The sequence below is a fragment of the Muntiacus reevesi genome, chromosome 9, assembly GCF_963930625.1.
Source record: "Muntiacus reevesi chromosome 9, mMunRee1.1, whole genome shotgun sequence".
Classification (NCBI taxonomy): Eukaryota; Metazoa; Chordata; class Mammalia; order Artiodactyla; family Cervidae; genus Muntiacus; species Muntiacus reevesi.
The window spans coordinates 60,134,014-60,159,472 of NC_089257.1; the positions used below are offsets into that span (position 1 = coordinate 60,134,014).

The following is a 25,459-nucleotide window of genomic DNA, read 5'->3' on the forward strand; positions in this document are numbered from 1 at the left end:
TCACGCTGTGAAAGGGTGGACCCTAAATCCAATGATGAGTGGTCTTAAAAGGAGAGAGATTTGGTGCAGGGGGAAGAAAGCCATGAAAAGACGGAGGCAGAGACTGGAGGTATGAGGCCCCAAGGCAAGGGTCACCTACAACCACCAGAAGCTGGGAGAAAGCCTGGAATAGATGCTTCCCTAGCACCCCAGAGGGACCAGGGGGCCCTGCTAACACTTTGATTTCAGACTCCTGGCCTCCAGAGCTGTAAGAGAGTAAGTTTCTGCTGTTTTAGGCCACCTGGTCTATGATGCTTTGTGATGGGAGCCCTGAGAACTAATATACTCTGCCCTCTCCATCTCTTTCTGAGAGGAAGAGACCAGCAGTTTGGTTCTCATGGCTCTTGACTTCAGCCATGAGTGCATCTCAAGAGACACCTGCCTGGAATGTGAGCTGACCCAAAGAGAGGGAACACTCAGTGAGAGTGGGGAATTAGCCACTGGGGAGGAGAGAAGGGAGAGCAGAAAAAAGAACAAGTGTCCATGAGGATCTGGTGTTCACATGTGAAGGTAACTGGGTCAGAAAACATTGGTAACCTCAGATGTCTATATAACTAAACCTTGAGAGTGTGTAATGCAAGGCAGAAAATATGATTTCATAGGACACTGGATGAGATAGGGCTTACAAATAGATTGTATTTTAAAAGAAGAGGACAACCTGTAAAGTAGAAAGGTGGAAGAGTGTTAAATGTCACAGAGAGAAGGAATGACATCAAAAATTTATAAATCTAAGGGTAGAAAAATATCAGAGGAGGAGCAAAGTACAAATAGGAGGCAGCCACATGGACAAAATGATTGATGTCTTTGTTTTAACACAACTGATGAAAGTGAAGGAGAGAAGTTATTGTAATGAGTGACTTTGACTATCCAGACATCTGTTGGAAAACTTATGTGGCTAAAAGCAAGGCATCTGATATATTCCTAACTTGTCCGGGTAGCAATTCAATCTTCCCAATTGCTAAAGAAGTGACCAGCGGCAAAATGAAAGTCGTAGGAACCTTGGAAGAAAGGGCTTATTATGTCATCTGCTTCCTTTATTTGACAAACGTTTTGAGTGTCATGGCACACAGTATATTCATTTAACATAAAGATGGATTAGGTGTGGTTCCCACCCTCAAGAGGCCCACAATGAGTATTGAGTGAGCCAGACACAAACATCATGGTAAAAGGCACTATGATTAATGCCTTCAATGACTGAGGAACCAACTGTTAGAAGGAAACACATAGGGAAACAGTAGGGGGTTTGGGTAAAATACCCAAGAAAGAAGAGGAACGTCCATAGTGAGACTTTCATCTTAGGTGTTAAAAAGGCACATTTTCCAATAAACGTGAAAGAGAAGACAGTTTAAGAAGCAGATGGCTGGTGAGAGCCTATTGTAAAGCACAGGGGGAAAAAAAAGTACAATGTGTTTTTAGGACATATATTAAGCTAACCTTAAGAATGCATTCTAATATACAGAGAGTACAGACAAATATGTGCTTCCCTGGTGGCTTAGCGGTAAAGAATCTGCCTGCCAATGCAGAAGACTTGAGTTTGATCCCTGGATCAGAGAGATCCCCTGGAGAAGAGAATGGCAACCCTCTCCAGTATTTGGGGCTTCCTAGGTGGCTCCGGGGTAAAGAATCCACTACAGTTCAGGAGCTGCAGGAGACACAGGTTCAATCCCTGGGTCAGGAAGATCCCTTGGAGGCAGAAATGGCAACCCATTCCAGTATTCTTGCCTGGGAAATCCCATGGACAGAGGAGCCCGGCAAGCAACAGTCCATGGGGTCACGAAGAGTCAGACAGGACTGAGCGGCTAAGCACAAAGACAAATACTATTTGATTCCACTTACATGAGGAACCTAGAACAGTCAAATTCATAGAGTCAGAAAGTACACTGGTGGATGCCAGAGGCTTGGGTGGGGAGGGGAGATGGGGAGTTAGTGTTTCATGGGAACAGAGTTTCAGTTTAGGAAGGTGAAAAATTCGGGAGTGGAAAATGATGAGAGTTGCACAACAATGTGAATGTACTTGCTGCCACTGAATTGTGCAGTTTGTAACGTCAGTCACCCAGCTGTGTCCGACCCTTCCCAACCCCATGGACTGCGACCTGCCAGACTGCTCTGCCCATGGGATTCTCCAGGCAAGAATCCTAGCGTGGGTTGCCATTTCCTACTCCAGAGGATCTTCCCGACCCAGCGATCGAACCTGAGTCTCCTTCATTGCAGGCAGATTCTTTACTGTATGAACTACAGGGAAGTCTCAGACTGTACAGTTAAATATGTTTAAAATAGTATGTTTTATATTATGTGACTTTTATGACAATTACAAAAAGCTCCTAAACCTCTGTTTGTCAGAGAAGGGGGTTAAAGAAAATCCTAAGAAAGGAAAGGTATCAGCAGAGCTGCCCAAGGAAGTCCTTAAGTCAGGAACTGAAAGGGAACATATACAAGAGGAAGAAGCACCTCCTTAGAGATGTATCACCCGCAGACCTGGGAAGGTAGTGTTAGAAGGCTGACATCCTGAGTCAGCTCCTCCAAAATGCTAAAGTAATGGCTTGTTAGTATCCCAAGTTTTACTTAGGGTGGGCCCTTGAAGAAGGGGTGGCCAGTTTGCTGGGGCCTATGTCCACAGGCTGGATTTTGGAGTGCACGAAACTCCTCAACCCCTACCTGCTCCTGTCTTCACGGTCAGTGGAGTGAAAATGTGGGAAAAAGTAAGAAGATTACAAGGTAGCCCCCGAGTGCTCCAAATGCGGGCAAGACTCTTGAACTCCCGGGTTCCCTGGGAACCAAAGGGAAACTGGAAGAGGCAGGAGACCCAAGCAGGCTAATGTTTTATCTCAAAATAGAGAAGGAGGGGCTTCTCTGATGGTCCAGTGGTTATGAATTCACCTGCCAATGCAGGAGACATGGGTTTGATCCCTGGTCTGTAAAGATCCCACCTGCTGCGGGGCAACTAAGCTCGTGAACCATGAGTACTGAGCCCGTGCACCTTAGAGCCTGTGCTCCGGAAGAAGCCAGCATGATGAGCAACCTGTGCAACGTAACTAGGGAGCAGCCCTCACTCGCCACACTAGAGGAAGCCTGCACACAGCAGCGAAGACCCAGCGCAGCCAGAAACAAATAAAATAAAAGGCAAAGAGATGCATTAAACAACCGTACACTTGCAGATGCCTAGCCTGTACGAGACCTGCCTTCTCCTACTTAGACAGCAACTGCCGGAGGCCACGTGGCAGTAGTCAAGCCAGGACTCCATCGAGGTCTGTGCCATGCCTAGCACGCTCTGCTGTGACATGAAAGGCTGAGTCCCTAGAGCTGGCTCTGTTCCTAATTCGGTACTGGTGACCTGGGTATTTTCCTGTCTGAGGGCTCCATTCCTTATCTGTAAGATAAAGTGACAGGCAATCTGCAGGGCCCCTCTCTGCCCTGACATCCTCTGCTTTCCCTTGGATCCTGGGCCAGCCTGGTTCAGCTGCAGCCTGGCTTGCTGGCCTGGGAGCCCTGTGCTTACATCCCCACGGCTCCCCAGCTGGGGCCCTGTGCCCACTCACCATCACCGTGTGCTTGTAGGCCCTGTGAATCACGATGCTGTAGCCCCACACACTCACGTCCACCTGCTTGACCCACAGCGCCAGCGACGGATCTCGGTCCTCGTTCTTGGCTGTGACGACGAACTTGGGGAACGTGTCTGAGTTCGGCCTGCTTCCTGTGGTGCACAGGATGAGCGGGCAGCTGGTCTGGAAGTCAAAGGGGAAGCCGTCAAAGGTCAGGTAGTGGCCGTAGCCCGAGACGACGCAGGAGGCGTCCGTGCGGGCCTGGCAGTAGTAGAGGCCGCCCTCCTCCATGCAGTACTCGTCGTCCTTGCAGGGGACGCTCTCACAGTGGACGCTGTTGTCCGTGCCGTTGCAGTAGCAGAAGATCTGACAGTCCAGGTCCACCCAGAAGGTCTCATTGGTGGCAAGCTGGTGCCCTTCGAAGTTGCAGCCACACTCGCTCCGGGTGACGCACTGGCTGCCTTGCAGGGCGTAGCCCTCGTCACACTGACACCCCTCGGAGCAGGTGTCCACACAGATGGGGCCCAGGGCCAGGGTCTCACAGGTCTCCGTACACGTCATGCACTCCTCGAAATGGCTGTTCTCCGGACACTCCAGAGCTGAGGATGGGCAAGGAGAAGAGGGGCTTGAGAAAGGGACAGAGAGCAGAGATAGAGTCTGTGTACACTCATCAGCATGCACGAGTGCGTGTGCATTCACGGGTGTATGCACATGTATATGTGCATGTGTGTGCACACATGGGTGTGTGCAATGCATGTGTGTGCCTGTGTGTGCATGCATGTATATGCTGCACGTGACCCTTATTTGTCCAGCACAGTGGGCTCAGCAAATGCCAAGTGATCAGCACGCCGCCAGCTTCACTGTGGGTGATCCATCCGAGACTCCATGAATCTTTGCATGTGCCCTTCTAGTGCACTTGAATTTTCACATAGAAGATTCCGGGAGGACGGGCCTGTTCTGAGCACCTGCAACATGCCAGGCACTGTTCTAGGCATTTTAGTGTGATTTTCCCAACAATCTGGACGGTAAGGAAAGTCGAATCACCTCTGTCTTATAGGTGAGGAAACTGAAGTTCAGTGACTTCACCCCGCTGGTAAGTACTGGAGAGAGATTCGAACATGTGTTTCCTAAATCTAAGTCTCCAAGACTCAAAGACTCTGGAAAGAGAGTCCTGGAAGGAACAAATGCTTTGAGGCCACAGAGACCTGGGGTACTGTCTCTGAGCTTCAGTTTCATCTTTTATTGAATAAGGACAACACTTAAGTAGGACCGCTGTTCTGAGGATGAATAAGCTAATATGCCAAGTCCACAGTAGAGCATCAGTAAACGCTATGCTCTTCCCCTCTTATACTCCCTCCATCACAGACAGGCTTCAGGGAGGTGCCACCACTCTACAAACCGGTCTCACCCTGGGTCTTTCGTCTCTCTGCTGCTGTGCCTTCTGACCCCTTCCACCACTGACTTCAGAAATGGTCACCCCCACCTCCTCTGTTCACACCCTTGGCCCCACCGGCATGGCCCTCACCGAGCGAAATGCTACCCATCTTCCAACTCCACTTCAAGTTGTGCTTCTGTCTAGAAGCCTTCCTTGATGGATTAAGTCTCTGAGTCATGAGCGCAGCATGTAAAAGAAAAGCATACATCGCTCACCGTGGGGTTCTGCGTGACCTTCCCATTCCTCTTTATTATTTTTGTTTGTCAGAATTTGATATGAGCCGGGGTGAGTCCAGAAGCAGAGAAGAAATCTATCTGCAGGTCTGTGTTGTCTGAAGATCTGTGAAGGTCCTCACCCACCATCTCCTGGGAGTTTAAGATCTTGCCTTTAAGGCTCTTTTTAGGTATTATATACACTGTCACTCCTTAAGAGGGTTTTTTAATCCAAGGACACAAAGGACACTATAGGGAAATAAAGCGCCTGGCAGTAATAGCTCTGCCGACGAGTACCAACTCGACAGTTCTGCACTGCGGACTGAAAGCCAATCTTTTTCTTCCCTCTGGGCGAAGGGGTTGTCTCCATGTCCATTGACTAGTTGAAGGCTAGTTCAGCACTGATAAAATATGTCTGTGGAGAGGGATTTTCACATTTGTCTCTAAATTATGAATGTTCTAACAGTGACTGCAGGTTTATGGTGATAGCAAATAACATGACTTATTTAAATGGCTCCCGTTTTATGACTTATTGTGTTGTCTGAATGTGTCTGAAAGTCTGGCATATACAGAAACAAAGTAATAAAACTTTTCCTGGCCCCCAAAATGCCTCTGAAATTACTTAATTGGGGAGCCTGACTCTGCCAGTGAGCGCTGGTTAAAAAAATATCCGAACACAGAAGCAGCAGTTGTCTCTCTCCAGGCCCAAAGAAGATTGTGTTCCTGATTTGCAGTTGTCATGCAATCCAACCCCCACTCTGCAAGATCCCGGCCAGATTAACCTCTTAGCACCCAGAGGCTTGATTATCAAGTGTGTGTGCTCTGGACCACCTCGCCAGACCCATCCACTCATCCTAGGGCATTCTCAAGTGTGTGCCATGAAATTCCACCAGAGGAAGCTAGGCTCTACGTGGCTGCTACTGTCCACATGCCTCCCTCTAAAAGAGGTACTTAAAAGCGCGTGCTCCAGCTCTGCAGGCCCTGATGAAGGATTCAGTTCAGTTCATTCAGTCATGTCCAAATCTTTGACCCCCATGGACTGCAGCAAGCCAGGCTTCCCTGCCCATACCAACTCCTGGAGCTTGCTCAAACTCATGTCTATCGAGTCAGTGATGCCATCCAACCATCTCATCCTCTGTCATCCCCTTCTTTTCCCACCTTAAATCTTTCCCAGCATCAGAATCTTTTCCAGTGAGTCAATTCTTTCTGTCAGGTGGCCAAAGTATTGGAGCTTCAGCTTCAGCATCAGTCCTTCCAATGAATATTAAGGACTAATTTCCTTATGGATTGACTGGTTTGATCTTCTCATAGTCCAAGGGATGCTCAAGAGTCTTCTTCAACGCCACAGTTCAAAAGCATCAATTCTTCGGCACTCAGCTTCCTTTATAGTCCAACTCTCACATCCATACACGACTATTGGAAAAACCATAGCTTTTACTAGACAGACCTTTGTCAGCAATGCAATGTCTCTGCTTTTTAATATGCTGTCTAGGTTGGTCATAGTTTTTCTTTCAAGGAGCAAGTGTCTTTTAATTTCATGTCTGCTGTCACCATCTGCAGTGATTTTGGAGCCCGAGAAAATAGTCTCTCACTGTTTCTGTTGTTTCCCCATCTATTTGCCAAGAGGTGATGTGACGGGAGCCATGATCTTAGTTTTTTGAATGCTGAGTTTTAAGACAGCTTTTTCACTCTCATCTTAAGTTTCACCAAGAGGTTCTTCAGTTCCTCTTTGCTTTCTGCCCTAAGGATGGTGTCATCTGCCTATCTGAGGTTATTGATATTTTTTCCAGCAATCTTGATCCCAGCTTGTGCTTCATCCAGTCTGGCATTTCTCATGATAACATGAGTGACAATATACAAGATGAAGCATGATAACAATATACAGCCTTGATGTATTCCTTTCCCAATTTGGAAACAGTCTGTTGTTCCATGTCCGGTTCTAACTGTTGCTTCTTGACCTGCATACAGATTTCTCAGAATGCAGGTAAGGTGGTCTGGTATTCCCATCTCTTTAAGAATTGTCTAGAGTTTGCTGTCATCCACACAGTCAAAGGTTCTGGCATAGTCAAAATAGCAGAAGTAGATGCTTTTCTGGAATTCTCTTGCTTTTTCAATGATCCAACAGATGTTGGAAATTTGATCTCTGGTTCCTCTGCCTTTTCTAAATCCAGCTTGAACATCTGGAAGTTCTCAGTTCATGTACTATTGAAGCCTGGCTTGGGGAATTTTGAGCATTACTTTGCTAGCGTATGAGATGAGCAATTGTGCGGTAGTTTGAACTTTCCTTGGCATTGCCTTTCTTTGGGACTGCAATGAAAACTGACCTTTTCCATTCCTGTGGCCACTGCTGAGGTTTCCAAATTACTGCCATATTGAGTGCAGCACTTTAACAGCATCATCTTTTAGGATCTGAAATAGCTCAACTGGAATTCCATCACCTCTGCTGACTTTGTTCGTAGTGATGCTGCCTAAGGCCCACTTCACTTCGCATTTCAGGCTGTCTGGCTCTAGGTGAGTGATCACACCATCATGGTCATCTGGGTCATTAAGATCTTTTTTGTATAGTTCTGTGTATTCTTGCCACCTCTTCTTAATATCTTCTGCTTCTCTAAGGTCCATACTGTTTCTGTCCTTTATTGTGCCCATCATTGCATAAAGTGTTCCCTTGATATCTCTAATTTTCTTGAAGAGATTTTTAGTCTTTCCCATTCTATTTCTATTCTATTTTATCTAATTTTTCCCCCTCTATTTTTTTTGCATTGATCAGTGAGGAAGGTTTTCTTACCTCTCGTTGCTATTCTTTGGAACTCTGCACTCAGATGGTATATCTTTCCTTTTGTCATTTGCCTTTAGCTTCTCTTCTTTTCTCAGCTATTTGTAAGGCCTCCTCAGACAACCATTTTGCCTTTTCGCATTTCTTGCTCTTGGGGATGGTCTTGATCACTGCCTCCTGTACAATGTCACGAACCTCCATCCATAGTTCTTCAGGCTCTCTGTCTATCAGATCTAATGCCTTGAATCTATTTGTCACTTTCTCTGTATAATCGTTAAGGGATTTGATTTAGGTCATACCTGCATGGTCTAGTGGTTTTCCCTACTTTCTTCAATTTAAGTCTGAATTTGGCAATGAGTTCATGATCTGAGGCACAGTAAGCTCCTGGTCTTGTTTTTGCTGACTGTATAGAGCTTCTCCATCTTCGGCTGCAAAGAATATAATCAGTCTGATTTCAGGATTGACCATCTGTTGATGTCCATGTGTAGTCTTCTCTTGTGCTGTTGGAAGAGGGTGTTTGCTATGACCAGTACATTCTCTTGGCAAAACTCTGTTAGCTTTTGCCCTGCTTCATTTTGTACTCCAAGGCCAAACTTGCCTGTTACTCCAGGTATCTCTTGATTTCCTACTTTTGCATTCCTGTCCGCTATGAGGAAAAGGGCATTTTTTTTTTTTTTTTTTTTTTTTTTGGTGTTAGTTCTAGGTCTTATAGGTCTTCATAGAACCACTGATGAAGCATGGGGAGAAGCAATTCTCAGCAGGCATTGCAACCAGGGAAAGAAAGCATCATTCCATGCCCCACACTTACTTCACATGAACAATGTCACCAAACTGTGCGTGGTGCAGTACAGAAACAGTCCAGTGACATTCCCTGCTGGGCAGGAGCTCATAGTCTAAAAGGATGACACAGATACAGCCTGGCAACAACATGGGTTGGGTATGGACAGACTCTGTAATCCTGTAACATGAATGAACTATAACTACAAGGCTGAGTGCAGGGAGAGAGACAAAGATCATTGCAGACAAGCTAGAAGTAGGGCAGAAGAGGATGTGAGAGGTGGGTTAATGAGAAGGCCTTGGGAAGGCATTCTGAGGTCCCAGTAGGTGTGGTGGTAGGTAGAAACCTTGGAGCCTCTCTCCCCTTAGGTAAATTTCTGAAAAGAGCATTCCCAGAATTCCAGCTCCAGGATTCACAGCCTCTGCCATTAAACCCTCCCCAGTGTGGTCAGGGTTACCAGGGACAAAACCGCCTATCTCTGGGATGACACTCCTTTGGATTTTGGATTTTTGATGCTCAGAAACAAGGGCATTAATATAAAATAAAGATGTGTGTGTGTGTGTGTGTGTGTGTGTGTGTGTGTCTTAGTTCTGTCTAAGAATTTTCTACTTAAGGGCTTAGAGGCAAAGTAAGGATACTCCAGTAGTGATAGGTAAGCCTCACCCAGACCTTGGCTGCTGCTTCTTCTTTTTTAATCTTTTGGCCCTGTTGCAACGTCTCTTAAGTTTCCTGAGCAGGGATTGAATCCACGTCCCCTGCACTGGAAGCATGGAGTCTTAACCACTGAACCACCAGGGAGGTACCCAGACCTTAACTTCTAATAACATTCTCCACCAAAAGGAACCTGGGCTTCTTGGAGTAATGGCTGATTCTAGGCTGGGGAAGGGAAGGCTAAAAGATGACGTGGAGCATCTAGTTAATCTAGAAAGTAAGAAAATGGGTGGGAGGGAGCTTCAAGAAGGAGGGGACATGTGTATACTTACGGCTGATCCATGTTAATATAAGGCAGAAACCAACACAGCATTGTAAAGCAATTATCCTCCAATTAAAAACAAATTAATTTTAAAAAAAGAAATAAAATGACAGAAGCCTATGAAGAGGAGGTAGGAGGCAACTTGACGGGGCTCCCACAGGCCAAATTTGAAACAATTTTAATGCCAAAATAATTAACAAATGTAATATATCCCCAGTGGTTCAGTGGTAAAGAATCCGCCTGCCAAGCAGGAGCTGTGGATTCGATCCCTGGGTCAGGAAGAGCCCTTGGAGGAGGAAATGGCAACCCACGGCAGTATTCTTGCCTGGGAAATTCCAAGGACAGAGAAGTCTGGCAGGCTACAGTCCATGGGGTCAAAAAGAGTCGGACATGACTTAGTGACTGAGCATGAGCAATAGGAAATACAAATAACTGAAAAAAAAGAAAACAAAACAGGAATCCACGTGTCCATATTGATAAGATAGATGAAGGACTTCCCTGGAGGTCCAGTGGTTAGGACTCCACGTTTCCAAAGCAGGGGGCATAGGTTTGACCCTTGGTCAGGGAACTAGATCCCACAAGCTGCATGGTATGCTCCCTCAAAAGATAGATAGATGATTGAGATAAATAAATAGGTGGATGGATGGATAAATGATAGACAGGTGACAAGCAGACAGAAGAGAAGCGAGGGCTCAGCAAAATAACATCTGCTGACGGGTACTAGTGGAGAGAGTACAGGAACTGGAAATTGTCAGCTTGTGATCATCGTGCTGAAGATCATTATGAGCATAATTCATTGGTGGGCAGTAAATCGAGGAGGGGGACTCTGAGGACAAGCTGGACGCTGCATGGTCTTAAAGTATTTCCCCACAGAGTGCTCATTAGTTGCACGGGAGAAACCTCATAGTGACACAGAGTGAAGACATTTGACAATTCCTGACCAGAGGATCGACATGCCCATCCCTAATGAGAAGAGGCTCTAACAGGGTGCCACCCATGTGACCTGATACCAGGAGGAAAACAGGCATCTCCTAAGCAGGAAGCTTGGTGCAATGTACAGTGTTACCCCATCATGGGGATACCTCCAACCCAAACGGGGGGGCCATTCTATTTCAAAAGGGGAGAGACTCTTTCTTTAAAAATGACAAGATCATTAGAGACAAAGAAAGCTAAAGAATTGTTCCAGGTTTAAGGAGACCAAAGAGACATGACAACTAAATGCCACGTGGGATCCTAAGACTAGATCTGTGTTGAGAGAGGGCTAAAGCCATAAAGGACATTACTGGGTCAACTGGAAAAATTGAAATACAGATGTTATTACATCAGTGTTAAGTTTCCTAAGGTCAGTAACTGTATTATGCTATGAATGAGTGTCCTGATTCTAAGGAAATACAGACTTATGTATTTAGGGGCCAAGGGATATGATCTCTGCAACTTCTTTTCAAACAGAAAGACAGTGAGAGGGAATGACAAGCCCAGTGGGGCAAAATGCTAGTAGATTCACCTGGGTGAAAGCTTTATAAATAGGCTTGTACCTTCCCTGTAACTTTCAAGTTATTTCAAAATAAAAAGTTAAATAGGAAGAAATACAATGGGAGAGAGATAATCAGACGTGAGGGATGGAATTCTCAATGGTGGAGCTGGTCTTGGTGAGGTCTGACCTTCTTGGTAGGGAAGAGATAAGGAGATGTAGTCCAGGTGGGTCAGTCCTGGTTCCAGGCCTGGGTCCCACCTCCTCAGTCAGCCCGCCTTCTACCTTTCCACTTACTCCTTCCTCTGGGCTCCCCCATCTCCCTCCCTTGTAGCTCAGTCAGTAAAGAATCTGCCTGCAGTGCAGGAGACCCGGGTTTGATCCCTGGGTTGGGAAGATCCCCTGGAGAAGGAAATGGAAACCCACTCCAGTATCCTTGCCTGGAAAATCTCATGGACAGAGGAGCCTGGTGGGCTGCAGTCCATGGGGTCACAAAGAGTCGGGCACGACTGAGCGACTAACGCTTCCTTACACTTACTGGGCTCCCCCATAGCCGAGGAGGTTCTCTATCTCCTCTTCCCAGCAATTATTCTAATTACTGTAGTGCCAAGAGGGGTGAGACATTCTGGGGACAAAATGAAAAGTCAGCTACATGGGGCTCTTCATAACCATTGTCAAGTTGTCCTTGGGAATAGGGCTAATCTCTACTCGGGAGAAGGCACCCCGACTGACCACTTTCTGTTGAAATGAATGGGGTCCTGCTGCCAAGAGAGAAGGCATCCAGTGAGCTTTCACAAAGATTTCTGGTGTTTTGACATGATGTGTCTCCTCCACTAGATAAAACCAGGGGTCAAGAGCTAACTGTTCTACAGCGAAGAGGGACTGTGTGATGAGAAACAAAAATAAAGGTGAGAAGCAGTCTGGTCTGGGGGGACAGGCCTTCCAGAGGACACCCAAGGAAAGTCTACAAGGTAATTAGATTGTCCTTGAGTGCAGGATTCCACCAGGAAGAGAAGAAGATCCAGTGGGATGTTTCAGCTCTTGCCCCGCCCGTCATCCCTGCTGGCCTCCCCCATAACGCAGCCCCAACTCACGGCAGAAGTCGTGGGTTCTCCAGGGGCCCACCTCCACATCGGCGTTCTTGCAGGCACTTGCGTACCGGGCCACGGAGTCACAGAGCTCAGACTCGTTGCCCCCGCTCTGACACAGGCGGAAGAGACAGGTGCGGTAGTAGGCGGTGACGTTGACCACACTGTGACACTCCAGGAAGGAGCTATTGGAGGGGTCGTTGATGATGCCGCACCTGGAGCGGCTGCGGTAGAACTTCAGCAGCTCCGAGTCATTGTTGCAGGCCTTCAGCAGGTCCCCGCACTCCCCGTTGCAGATCTCCTCGAAAGTGGTCCAGCTCTCCAGGAACACTGCCAGGTTGTCCGTGCACTTGCCAGTGGGGAGGCAAAACTCGTCGCTGGCATTGGCATTGAAGAAGCCGCACAAGCCCCCCGTGCAGTTGAAGTAGGCTGTGGAGAGTCGGATGTAGAGCAGACCCACGTCTGAGTACTGCACGGTCAGCACACCCTTGGACTCCACCGTCGTGCTGTTTTTGTTTCGATAGATTTCCAGCTTTCCCGAAGGATGGAAAAAAGGCAGTTCCACTTCCTGACCATTCACCTGAAAAATTAAATCACTGTCATTCATCCCAGATACGCACAGAGTGCCCACAGTTTTCTAGGCTGTGAATAAAGACGTGGTTCTGCCCCATGACTAGCCCTTGGAGAAATGTCGAGAAGCTGACAGTCTGTGGAAACCGCACAGATGTCAACTGTTCTTTCATGGGCATCTTTGCTGCTTTTATTCCAGGCTCCTCTGATCCAACACATTTGCTGTGTGTGTGTGTGTGTGTATGTGTGTGTGAGAGAGAGAGAGGGAGAGAGCGAGAGAGAGAAAGAGAGAGAGAGAGACCCTGAGCTAGTTCCAAACATTGAAGTGTGAGCAACAGTCATTGTAGATATGTGACTTACTCCTGCGCCCGACCTCCCACCTCCTTCCTCTCCCTTCCTCGCTCTTCAAATCTTACTCTTACTGTGTCTCAGCCCCCTTGGAAGCACACGGTATATATATCTAATTATCCAGCTGTCCATCTGCCTATCTACCTAACACTAGTTCAATAAATTAATTTCTGCCAGCATGTCAGTGGGAATAAAAGCACAGCCCTTTCAGTTTGTGGATGGATGTTTTATTTACTGCATTGACTTTTGCTTTCTAGATTAGATGTCATGTGATATTATGAAATGCATGTACTATTGGAAGGAGGGTGAGCCGCCCTTCCCCCATCCTCCCTCATCTCAGTTCTGCCACCATCTAGTTGTCAGGCCCAGGGCCCTCACTTAGCCTTTTTGGGATTCTCCTATGAAAATGAGGAGTTGCACTAGATGATTTCCAAAAATTCCTTCTAGAACTAATTATCTATGAGCCTGTATGTGTAGTACTGGGTATTTTAGACCAGAACAGAGGGACGGGAGGCACCATGGCAGGCACCCTAGCATCACATCGATTTCCATCTATAAATAGAAGATCCAGCATAGTACAGGGTAAAGAGCACAGACTCTGGAGCCAGCTGACCCAGCCTTGAATCTCATTTTAGGGCTGTGTGTCTTTAGGGGAATCACTTAACCTCTCTGTGCGTCAGTTTTCTCATCTGTAAAATGACAATAACGTTATCTATGACCCAGGATGAAATGCCATACTGTTTAGGATAGTGCTTGGCACATAGGAGGCGTCCTGTAAATATTTGCTACTCTGGGGAGCTGGTCCTCCTCTCATTTGAGGAATCCCAGCTTCACTCCATGTCTCCACTTGCATACTTGGTGTTGAGAGTTTGAAAGCTCTCCCATTTCAGAGTCATTGCGGCCCTAGAATTCGCTCACGGTCAGAGGCAGCGAGGCAAGCCTGAAGAACGCGGCTCCGGACTCGTCGGAAAACTCCAAGGCCACAGGAGTCTTACCTTGACCTCCGAAGCCCCGATGCCTCCTATCTTGACCTCTTGGTCCGCCACCAGGATTCGGACACCCCGCAGCCAGGCGGGCCCCGCCTCGGGCTTCTTCTTGTTGATGTCGATTTCCAAGTACTCGGGCCGCTCGGGGCAGGTTTTGAGGAGCGTGTAGGAGAACTCGGCGGGGAAGGCGTAGGCGGCGCCGTCGAAGGTGTGCAGTACCTGGCTCTGGCTGAGCAGGCACACGGTCTCCCGCTTGGGGAAGCAGCCCTGATAGCCGTCCTCCACGGCGCACACCTCGCCGCCGCGGCACGTCTTGTTGAAGCAGTACACGTCGCCGCCCTCCTGGCACAGGCACTGTACCGTGCAGTTGGCCGTGGCCCAGAAGAACTCGCCCATGGCGTAGTAGTGGCCGTCGAAGTCACAGCCGCACTTGTGCAGCGGGACGCACTGGCTGGAGCTGAGGACGAAGCCTTCGTTGCACTCGCAGCCCTCCGTGCAGGGCGTGACGCAGTTCTGCGAGGCCGTCAGATCCGAGCACGTGTCTGGGCAGCTGCTGGTGCACACGGAGTAGTGGCTGAAGCTCGGGCACTGCACGGTGGACACTGACGTGGGGGAGAGGAGAGAGTGCGACAAGGTGAATGACCCGGGGGTGACCGGCCAGCTCCACCACGCACGGGGGCGAGGTGGGTGGCCTGGAGGAGTGGTTCCTGGAGGAGGGTCTAGCCGGCACTCGCTGGGGGAAGGGAGACTGAGGTTGTGTCTGTAGTGAGAAGCTCAGCTCCTTTGGTAATAACTACTGAGCTGCGAGATGGATTAGAACCTCATTTGATCATCTTGGAAGAAAGATGGAGGGGAAAAAAAAAAGGATGGAAGAAAGACTGGAAGAAAACTTCAGGTTACTATCCTAACTAGATTTGACTGATTATTCAATACAGGTTTAGTATTGAGTGATCTACAACCAGGGAGATGGTTTAAGATATTCAACTGATGGGCGTATAAGTTGGTCTGATTTTAAAGAGCAAGCCCCATTCTTAGAAGGAAATAAATCCAACCTGCAGGAGAAATGAAAAAGGTAACTCTTAGAGGAGGAATTTGAAAAGTGAATTTTCGAACAGGGACCAAAGGAGACAGAAAATGAATTCTCTGGGATTTGAAAAATAAGAAAGAACCTTGGCTATCTGAAAAGAACCTGTGTGCACGTTCCCCCAGGAGACTAGATTGGAACTAGATGCCTTCCAAAGGCCCTTCTTGCCTTGGAAGCATTCAGTTCTTATTTTAAGAACACCTGACTCTGGTTTGGGTCTGGTTGAATCCAACAGGCGGGTGCTCAAGAGCCTGGTAGACTAGTTCTCTGAATTAAATCTAATTCATTCCACTGAAGTGAAAGACACAGAGAGAGAGTAATGCGGAGGGTAGGAAAGCAGTACCACTAGAAAAAATTAGCCACGATAGGCAAAAATTTAGGCAATTGGATGCTCTTAGATTATACAAGGATTAAAGACAAGTCATAGTCAGTCTCAGCTTGAATCAGCATTTGGATACTTCAGGTGTTATAGAGACTGGCCAGTCCCCAGAGCAAAAAATAAAAAACAAAACTTAAATAAATTGTCTTTTAATAGCTTGATTAATTCTGAATTTAATTCGTATTAATTTCTACAAAGCCAATTTAAACTGATAGGAAAAAATTGCCCTCTGGCCTTGGAATTGAAAGAAACTTTAAAAATCTCACCTCTGTAATGGCACTCTCAAATGCATGAGGTATAATTTTCTATTTACTCTTGTGGAGAAAACCAAGGACCAGGAAAGAAACAAAATTCCAACAGGTGATTTGGTTTTTTTGTTTGCTGGTTTTTAACATTTACATTACTAGGAAGAGTAGTTATAGAGAGAAAGTTGCATAGGAGGAAACCATAAAACAGCTAAATGGTTCCAAACACTCAATCCAAAAGTGTAATTCCAAGGGGACAGGTGGGTTTCCCACACTGTCGGGGCTTTTCCTCACCACACAGCATTTTAGAAAGCCTCTACCTGCCCTGCCTACTGCCCCTTCTCTGACCAGCTGAAATGCTCCAAAGCAGGAGTCATAGAACTTGGAGGGACTGCAAGTGAAGAAGAGCCAAAGGCAAAAATGCCGTGGGTTCTATATAAATATCTGGATGGTGCATTCTTTTCCCCAAATCTGGTCTTGTTTCCCCAGACCAGCATTCACATTTCCACAATGGCCCTGGAGATAGACACCTCCAGCTTGGACTGCCCCCCTCAACCTTGCCTTGGCCACTACTGCTAATGGCCCTACTCTGGCCACACATTCCATGTCTCCAGACCACAGATGCTTACTAGTGTTTTCTTGTTTTCTGATCACCATTTTGGATGGGGAGAAAGGTCAAGATCCTTTTATAGTTCATTCTTTATCATTTGCGATACTTCAACGTCATCCTGACCCTCAGGTAATGTGTCTTAACAGGGAGCTCTCTGAGGAGCCTGGAAACCCTTTCCCAGCCCCCCGGCACATGAGCGACTTTCCATGTGGACGGGATGCCAGCTTACCACACCCAGCCTGGATGCGCCAGTCTCCGATTGGAATGCCCAGGCCTTGGCACACGAGGGCATAGGCCTGGATGGCCTGACACAGGAGTGTCCCGTTGTCCCTCACACTGCACAGGTCATACACGCAGCTGTGCACGAAGGCTGTGGGGTCCATAACAGTGCCACACTCCCACAGGGGGCCGTCTGTCCTGTTGAGGAAGCCGCAGTAGTCGGGACCAAAGTAGAGGGCCTCGGTGGCCGTGTCGCACTGAGTGCAGTTGTCCACGCAGCCCGAGTCGCACTTCCACTCGGCGTGGTAGACCCGCCAGCTCTCTCCCAGGTCCAGGACTGACATGGCTGGTCTGCCGTCAGGGCGCAGGAAGTCATCCAGAGGGTTTTTGTTGTAGTTCCCGCAGAGTCCGCACGTGGAGTTGATGTAGGAGCCTGGGATGGAGATGGAGGCGTAGTGCTGGCCGTCAAATGTCACTAAGAGCCCAAAATCCGTTTCCACGGCAGTAGACATGCCACTCTGGTAGATTTTCACCGCCCCCAACTCTAAGGTGACGGGCAAAGAAGCCACTAGGTCATTAACCTGCCAACAACAGCAATAGTGAAAAGGCAGGTGAGCGGAGGCCAGGGTAGCAGGTCCAGCTGAGGTCAGGAAAAGGAGGAGGAGCAACTCAGCGCCCCAGAGTGCGTGGCCCCCAAGCTGCTCAGGCACCAGAGGGCGGGGCTTGCCTCCCAGGAAGGCGGAGGCCCCCAGGACCCTTGGCATTTGAGTTGTGAGAGATATGCATTGCTTAGTGCCACTCTAGACCCCTCTGGGGACCAGCTGGTGGTCAACACTTCCTGCCTGGCTCTCAAGGCATGTGTGCATCCTCAGTCATGTCTGACTCTTTGCAACCCCATGGACTATAGCCCCCAGGCTCCTCTGTCCATGGGATTTTCCAGGCAAGAATACTGGAGTGGGTTGCCATTTCCTCCTCCAGGGGATCTTCCTGACCCAGGGATCAAACCCACGTCTCCTGTATTTCCTGCATGGGTGGGCAGATTCTTTACCACTGCACCCCCTGGGAAACCTGGTTCTCAGGCCAGCTTCAAGTCTTTTCTCAAAAAACTAGTTACCTGGCTTTTCCTCTTTTCTCCTCGAAGTCCATTCTTTAAGTCTCAGCTCAAATCACATACTTTCCATGATTCCTGCGCTGCCTTTGGCACCCCTGGACACTCCTCCCAGCAGGCAGGGGCACTGTAAACTGTCCCACACCATCAAGTTTTGAGGCTGCCCTGGTGTTATTTTCTGAGTATTTCACCCTGTCGCTTCCTGATACCAGGACTTTGTCATGTCATCATTCAACACAACAAATTTGAACACCTACTAGGTACCAAGCACTATGTTAGGTGTTGAGAAAAAAGAATCTTAAAAAGTAATTGTCCCTGCCCCTGATGAATTCTTGGTCTCCTGAGGAAGAGAGACACAGATATCAATTGTTTTAATTTACCAGTTAAAATATGCATTCATAGGTGATGCAGTGATGCAGTGGGAGAGGGGTACCTGACCACTGATCCAGCCTGGGGAGGGGGCATTCATATCAGCTTTTTAGGGGCAATCAAGTCTGACCCAAGTCTTCAGAGATAAACAGAAGTGGCTGAAGGAAGAGTAGGGCTCAGAGAATTCCAGGACAAGAGAATGAAGTTGCATGCTTATATAGAGCTGCATGAATATGAGGACAGTCATCGGGTGTTGCTGGACTGCAGAGGGAAGGGGTGGCTGGAGAAGAAGGTGGAGACACAAGCAGGGTTCGTTCATTCAACAGATGTCAACAACATAGCCCTTTCTGTGTGTCCAGCTCTGTTCTAAGAGTTGGGGACAAAAATGTGCTTCTTGGAACATCTGTTTCCCTTCAGGAGACCAACAACAAACAAAACCAATAAGGAAAATAGATAACAAAACCAGGAAACTGTTCTGCAGGAAAATAAAGCTGGGAATGTGGGTCCAAAGTGCTAAAAAGTTTTTGATTTTAAATAGGAGGTTCAGGGAAGGCCCCCCGGGGAAGGAGACCTTTGAGATGAGGAGGAATTCATGCCGTTACCTGGGGTGAGTGGCTTGGGCAGAGAGTACAGCCAGGCCCTGTCGTGGAGCGTGCTGGGCACACTGGGGACACATGGGCCGTGTGGCCGGAGTGGAGAGCCAGGAGAGGGCAGTGGTCAGTGAGGTCAGGGAGATAAGGGCAGCCAGAACAGGCAGGGCCTTGTTGGCCATTGTAAAGACTTTGGCTGTGACTCTGAGGGAAGCTGAGAGGGCACGCAGAGCAAAAGATGGACAAGATCTGACTTCCGTTTTGGGAGAATTGCTCTGGCTTCTGTGTTGGGAACAGGTCTCAGAAAAAAATGTCTGTTTTTAAGACAAAACGAAATCCCACTAAAACAAAAAACAACTTGGATTTCTCTTCTGTAGCAAGAGCTCTGAAAAGTTTTAAGCAAGGGAATGACATGGTCAGACTTGCATTTGAGGAAGTCCATTCTGGCCAGTGGGAAGGGTGTAATGAAGTAGGTAGAGATGGTGTGCTTGCTCAGTCGCTCAGTTGAGTCCAACTCTTTGCGACCCTGTGGACTGTAGCCAGCCAGGCTCCTCTGTCCATGGAATTTTTCAGGTAAGAATACTGGAGTGGGTTGCTATTTCCTTCTTCAGGGGATCTTCCCAACCCAGGGGTTGAACCCACTTCTCTTGCAGGTGGATTCTTTACTGCTGAGCTGCCTGGGAAGCCCAAGTGGAGATTAAAAACAGAGAAATCAGGCAGGTAACTGGTGTTGGGGGCCAGGGGCAATGCAGGGCAAGGCCTGACCTGCTCACAGACGTGGAGAAGGGCCAGTTGGTGGAGGATATTCGACAGGGCTTGGGGCTTTTTGCAGGGTGTGTGTGTGGGGTGGGGGGTGAGGTGGGTGAGAAATGGGCAGAGAATCAAGAGTGAATCCCGTAAGTGGCTTGATAAACCTTCATTAGAGTTTGTTTTCTTCTTTCTCACACTTACCTGCCTGGCACCTCCAGACATCACTTTCTGAGGGCTGGGATAGACGGTTAGTCCTAGAACAGTCCTGGGTGGGCTGACCGTAACTGCTTGTCCAGGCTGCCCTGACCTGTCCTGGTTTCTGGCACATGGAAGCATCAAGGGTCTTTAGTGCCGCCATTGCTGCTGCTCTCTGGGTTGTCTAGGATTTGAGACAACAAACTGACTGGGCATTGCTCCCAAGGTTTACCATGCCAATGCCAATTGCAATTCTCTGTCCCTAGAGATTAGTAAGACTTAATGGGGGGAGGGGACAAAAAAAAAAGGCTTGAGATGTAAGCCATCCAATGAGAGTTAGAAGTAGGAAAAAAATCCTCTAGAATCGACTGATTCATCCTTATCTCCCAGGTAGCAAGTTAGCCTGCAAAGATGAGAAGAGCCATGCTCTAAGGGAGGTCACCCAGCGAGAGCGCTGGATGATTATTGTGTATTGTTCTGTGCTGAGACGTAGGGAGGGACATCTTCTCCAAGGTGGTATAATTGTAAATGCCAAATACCTCCCTCGCTGAATGTCCTCCTGTCCTCTCACTCAGCTTCTGCTCAAAAAAGGACAGTTGTTGCATCTCAGAGCAGAAGCCACAGAGCGGGGACTGTGCCTGGATTTGCTACTGCTCCCCTGATTTCTCTGCAGCTGATCTTGTCCCACTCAGAATGCCTGTGGCCCTACGCTGACCATCACTGTTGCCCAGGTATTTTTCCTGACATTAGTGGTCACTGTGCCCCCTTCCTCTCTCATACTTGTCTCAGTTTCAACCAAATGTTAGAGTCCTATGCTTGTACCCCACAGAGCTCGGTGTAGGAGCTCCGGGGACTCTTTCCATCACATGGCTTCTTATTTTGTTCCTGGTGTCCCAGTCCTCAGCTTCCGATGAGCCAATGTTGATGAGTCTCCCTGTTTGGGTCTCTTCCTCTCCCTGTGTTCCAGGCAACACCCCCCTCCCCACACCCCAATCATATTTCTCCCAGAAGAGGAGGGAGAGGTAGCATCGTAGAAGGACAGGTCTTAGAGTGAGAATAGATTTTGGTGGGAATGGCAGTGTGGGAACAAGTGTGTATAGAGTGCCTACTATGTGCCAGGCTTGGTACCAGCTGTCACACATGTGGCTGTCCTATTTCATCCTCAGAAAAATCTAATAAGGTCTTTATAATCTCCCTGCTTTGCAGATGGAGAAACTGAGGTTCGAGGCTTGCATAATTTGTGGGTGACAGGACCCTCCCACTTTCGACTGTTCCCTGCTGCCTCTGTCTGGGGCTCAATAGAGGGAGTCAAGTCCAAACTATAGCCAAGAGCCCTGCCTTCCAGACACAACACAATGACCCCATTTTATAGATGGACATAGTGAGGTTCAGAGAGGCCTCTCAGCTGGCGTGGTGGCACAGGGCTTGAGTAGGTCTGACCCCAGAGCCCGATCTCTTTGTCACCATGAGCTATTTGGCGTCGGCCCTCTTCTCCCTGGTGCACCCTAAACCACTCAGTTTTATCTGAGGGAGAAAGGTGAAAACTGATAACTATTAGCTAGAAGGAGGCATTTTCTATATATGGATGCTAGCTGGGGTTTTGGGGTTTTTTTGCCCCATTAACATATACAATCCTAAATCGTTTATTTTGTCACTTAAGAATATTTCAAAGGGGGCAAATGCATATTCAGAACCCAGTTCCTAACCCCAGCTTATGGAGAAAGGCGATCTGTTCCTAAGATCTGTTTGCCGGCCTGGCACGTCTGGAAGTCGGCTGCCTCGCAGGCAAATCAGGCTCCTTCTTGCCTCACACCCCCTCCTTGCCTGTCCCCACCTCACCCTGGGTGGGGGCTCTGCCATCCACGGAGCTGCCCTCCCCTGGCAGAGCAGGTGTATTCAGAGACGCTTGGAGGCCATTTGGCAAAAGGAAAAGGGAGCCATTGTTCGCCTGCAGTTGGAATCACATAACCTTTTCTTTCTGAAACATTTACATTCACATCCACACCTCCCTGTCGCTACAGAAAATTGAGGAATCCGTGCCCTCCACTCGGACGATGGAAGAGAGCCACGCAAAATTAGCAGAGCTGCTGGGCCTGAAAGCGCTGGCGGTGCCCCTTTCCTTCCGAAAAAAAGGAGTCTGACTGTGAGGGGAAAAGAATTTTAATCAAAATGGAAAATAGGAATAAAGCATGAAGCTTTCTTTTTCAACTACAGATATTGTACACATGATCCCCACAAGACAAGGGGGTAGGGGAGAGCTAGTGAGCATTTTTCTAGCTGGAAATGTTAGCATCTATCCGCAAGGACAAATGTCCTGCTCGACAGCACAAGAGAAATTTAAAAGGGAAAAACTCCAAACTTCCACAGCCAAATTCTTACCTTTGATTTGATTTACAGAGCTGTCTCTAGGGAGACTAACCAAATAACAAGCAAAATGGCATTATAACCACAGTAATAGCCTACTTTTCTAATTATGACACTGATACACCGCACAGACCTAGGAAGGGCAGAGCCAGAAAAAGTGGAATTAGTTCCTCCGTCCTGCCTTTTGTTGGGTACACTGCATCAATTAAAACTACAAAACCTATTTTAAAATAAAAAGAAAGACCTCCCTGTGTTGGCATCCTGTGTTCTGGTTTATAATCTCTGCAATGACCTCCGTGCTAGGGGATTAAGGACTCCATGGGGTTGCAGCAATCAGCCCCTTGTGGTCCTGGTTATTACTCCTTGAATAAATACACGGCTGCCACAGGGTCTTCATTAACATCATGAAAACTGGGGCCTCCACAAATTGAGTAATTGCTAGTGGTTTTTTGTTCACTCTCTTTTGTCAGTGCCCTGTCCTGATATCCAGGTGGCTGGGGACGAGAATCATTTGCATAGGTTAAACAAACCAAACCGAACCAAACCATAGAGATTGTGTTCTCTCACATTCCAGGCAGGAGTGGGGGGGGGGGGGGTGTTAAAGGAGCATTTGGGCAATTACTGTAACTTTCCATCCAGGTTTTACTAAAGAAGTCACCCAGCCCACTCTAGCTGTCTGGACAGACAGTGCCTGTGGACACATCAATCAATTTAGGGGTGTCTCTGAGAATGAAGCCACAGCTCTTTGGCAAACAGAATGAGTGGGTGGGGTAAGGATTATTAATCAAAGATTGTAGTGAATTATGGGTTTGTATGTTGTGTTTACATTGACTCCAGGGCATGGCCATGTGGCTACCACTGTTTCAAGCCAGGTCTATGAGAAACTAAATTTACCTCTATTCCCAGTTACTTCTGAGCTTGGATGTACATGTGTGTGTGTGTGTGTGTGTGTGTGTGTGTGTGTGTGTGTATAAGGAAACTAAGAACTGAAATGTACATTAAGATACCCAGCAGATAGATGTGTCAAAGAGAAAGCTTAGCTCTTGCACAAACAGACTTTAGCCTCATGAACAATTTTACAAGGTATTTGCAAGGCAAGAAGAGCCATGGAAGTCTTTGGTACCAACAGCAAACAGCAGAACTAGTAGATCTGGGAAGGTCTTCCCCAAGATGAAGCATCTCCAGCTTCCCCACCTCCCCATGGAGGATGGAGAGGGTCTCACCTTGACTTTCCCATAGCTTCCTTTGGGCATGAGAATCTTGTAGCCATTCACCTCCACCGAGAGCTCCTTCACCCAGGAGACGGCTGAGCCCCCCCGGTGCTCGTTCTTGGCCTCCACGCTGAAGAAGGGGAGGCTGGAAGTCTGCAAACACTGTCGGGCCAATAGGTAGGCACAAGAGCCTTGGAAGTGGAAGAGGAAGCCATCAAACGTGTGGTAGTGCGGCTCCCCAAACACCACACACGTGCTGGTCTCCACTGGGCTGCAGTAGAAGAATTTGCCTTTGGGTTCGCACACCTCGTAGGGGCTGCAGGAGGCATCCTGGCAGTAGATCTCATTGTTGAAATCCAGACAGCGGCACTTGATGGTGCAGTTCAGGTCATCCCAGAACACCTCCCCTCGCCGAAGGAACTGTCCTGCGGAGTAAGGACAGCAGAACTAACATTTATTGAGCATTTACCTTCTATGCTGGGCATGAGGCTAAAAGCTTTACTTGCCTTGTACCATTTAACCCACAACAGAAACCCCTGTTAGATTCGAAGTGCTGCTTTCTGTTGTCAGGTGAGGAAACTGAGGCTGAAGAGAAGTTAGATGATTCATCTCAATCACTCAGCAACTCAATGGTGAAGCTGGGATTCCAAGCCAAATGTGTGTGAATCCAGGCTAAGCTCTTGGCAACACTGTTTCCTCCGCTGGTGAGCACACTCTCATTCAAGGAAAGACAGGTTGTTTCACTCCCCGGGAAAGGCCAGGACACAGAGCTGCCCTTGCCTTCCTCTTGACATTAAGAGGAAGGGCATTCAGAAAGAAGGCCCAGCGCCCTCAGGTAACTCAGCAACACTGTTGGTTCATTTGCCAATGTGTCCCTTCATTCACTCATCCGCTCATTCAACGAGCAGTTGCTGGGGACTCACTATGAAACGGAGCAGAACCCCATGGTCCTTGCCCCCAGTCCACCATGTCTCCTGCCTGTCTTTTGTCTGTGGAAAACTTCAGTCAAAGAATGAGTTTAATCAGAGAAGCGAGAAATGTGGAAACAAAGGAAAACAGTCAAAGGAGGCTAAATAATAATAATGTAGTCATTAAACATAATCAGGGACATTTAGTTCTTTCTCAAGGGCTATAGATAATATTCTGAGCCATATCCTGTGAGCTGTCTTATAGATACTGAAACAGCAGGTGGAAAAGTTAACTACATGATGACCAGATTATACCAAGGACAGGAGTTGCTACAATTCCAAGAACTGAACCACCAAGAAATGGGAACAAATGGACCCTGGAACTGAAGATTAACTGTACCTAAAACAATCAAGATGGTGCTGGTCAGATCACTGATGACCAATTTGAAGATGACTGTTAGGATGACTGTGCTGTTTCTGCAAGTAACCCTCCAACCCCAACTCTGTCTAAAAGGCTCTCACCCCCTGCTTGTCGGCAGCAGGGAAGGGGGTAATCAACCTTTGGACAGGTGTCTGCCCCCCTCCCCCTCCCCCCAGTTGCTGGTATCTGAAATAAAGCAAACGTTCCTTTCTACCAACCTGGCCTGTCTATTGGCTTTTGAGCGGTGAGCAGCCAGACCCACATACACATACCTTCCGGTAACAAGTAGGTGCCAGAAAAGAATCAGAAGGCAGGCCCACAAAATTAAATCCCAGGCTCCCTGGGAAGATGCTGGAAAGGGCTGACCTCTGACTTGGCGCCATCGTGAGCTCACAAATCCTGCAGACACTACTCAAGCAGAACTCACATCTACATGAGGTACCTTCTCCCCTCAGCTTTTTGCTCCATACTCGGTCGTGTACCTCTCTTTGCAACCCATGGCCCGTAGCCCACCAGGCTTCTCTGTCCATGGGATTCCCAGGACTGGAGTGGGTTGCCATTTCCTTCTCCAGAAGATCTTCCTGACCCACCCTAGGCCCTGTCTAAGTCTAGCCCTCCTCACTCTTTATCCACTGGACAGAACTTCTTGACAAAATCTGGGTCAGGAGGAGAATGAGGTGGGGAGGGGAATGGTTCTAAGCAATGTGCTAATTCTTTTTTCTAGTTTTTTAAAAAAAATTAATAAACTTTATTTTAAAGCAGTTTTAAGTTCACAGAAAAATTGAGTGCAAAAT

General features: G+C 47.9%; 1 protein-coding gene across 1 annotated transcript in view; it reads right to left on the reverse strand.

Annotated features, from left to right (window-relative positions):
• Positions 1 to 25,459, reverse strand: part of TECTA (tectorin alpha) — an 80,401-nt gene that overhangs the window by 40,301 nt on the left and 14,641 nt on the right. Inside the window, 5 exon segments of the mRNA XM_065944399.1 lie at positions 3,576 to 4,177; positions 12,315 to 12,888; positions 14,222 to 14,814; positions 16,760 to 17,330; positions 23,349 to 23,761. Of these exon segments, the coding sequence (XP_065800471.1) occupies positions 3,576 to 4,177; positions 12,315 to 12,888; positions 14,222 to 14,814; positions 16,760 to 17,330; positions 23,349 to 23,761 (2,753 nt within the window).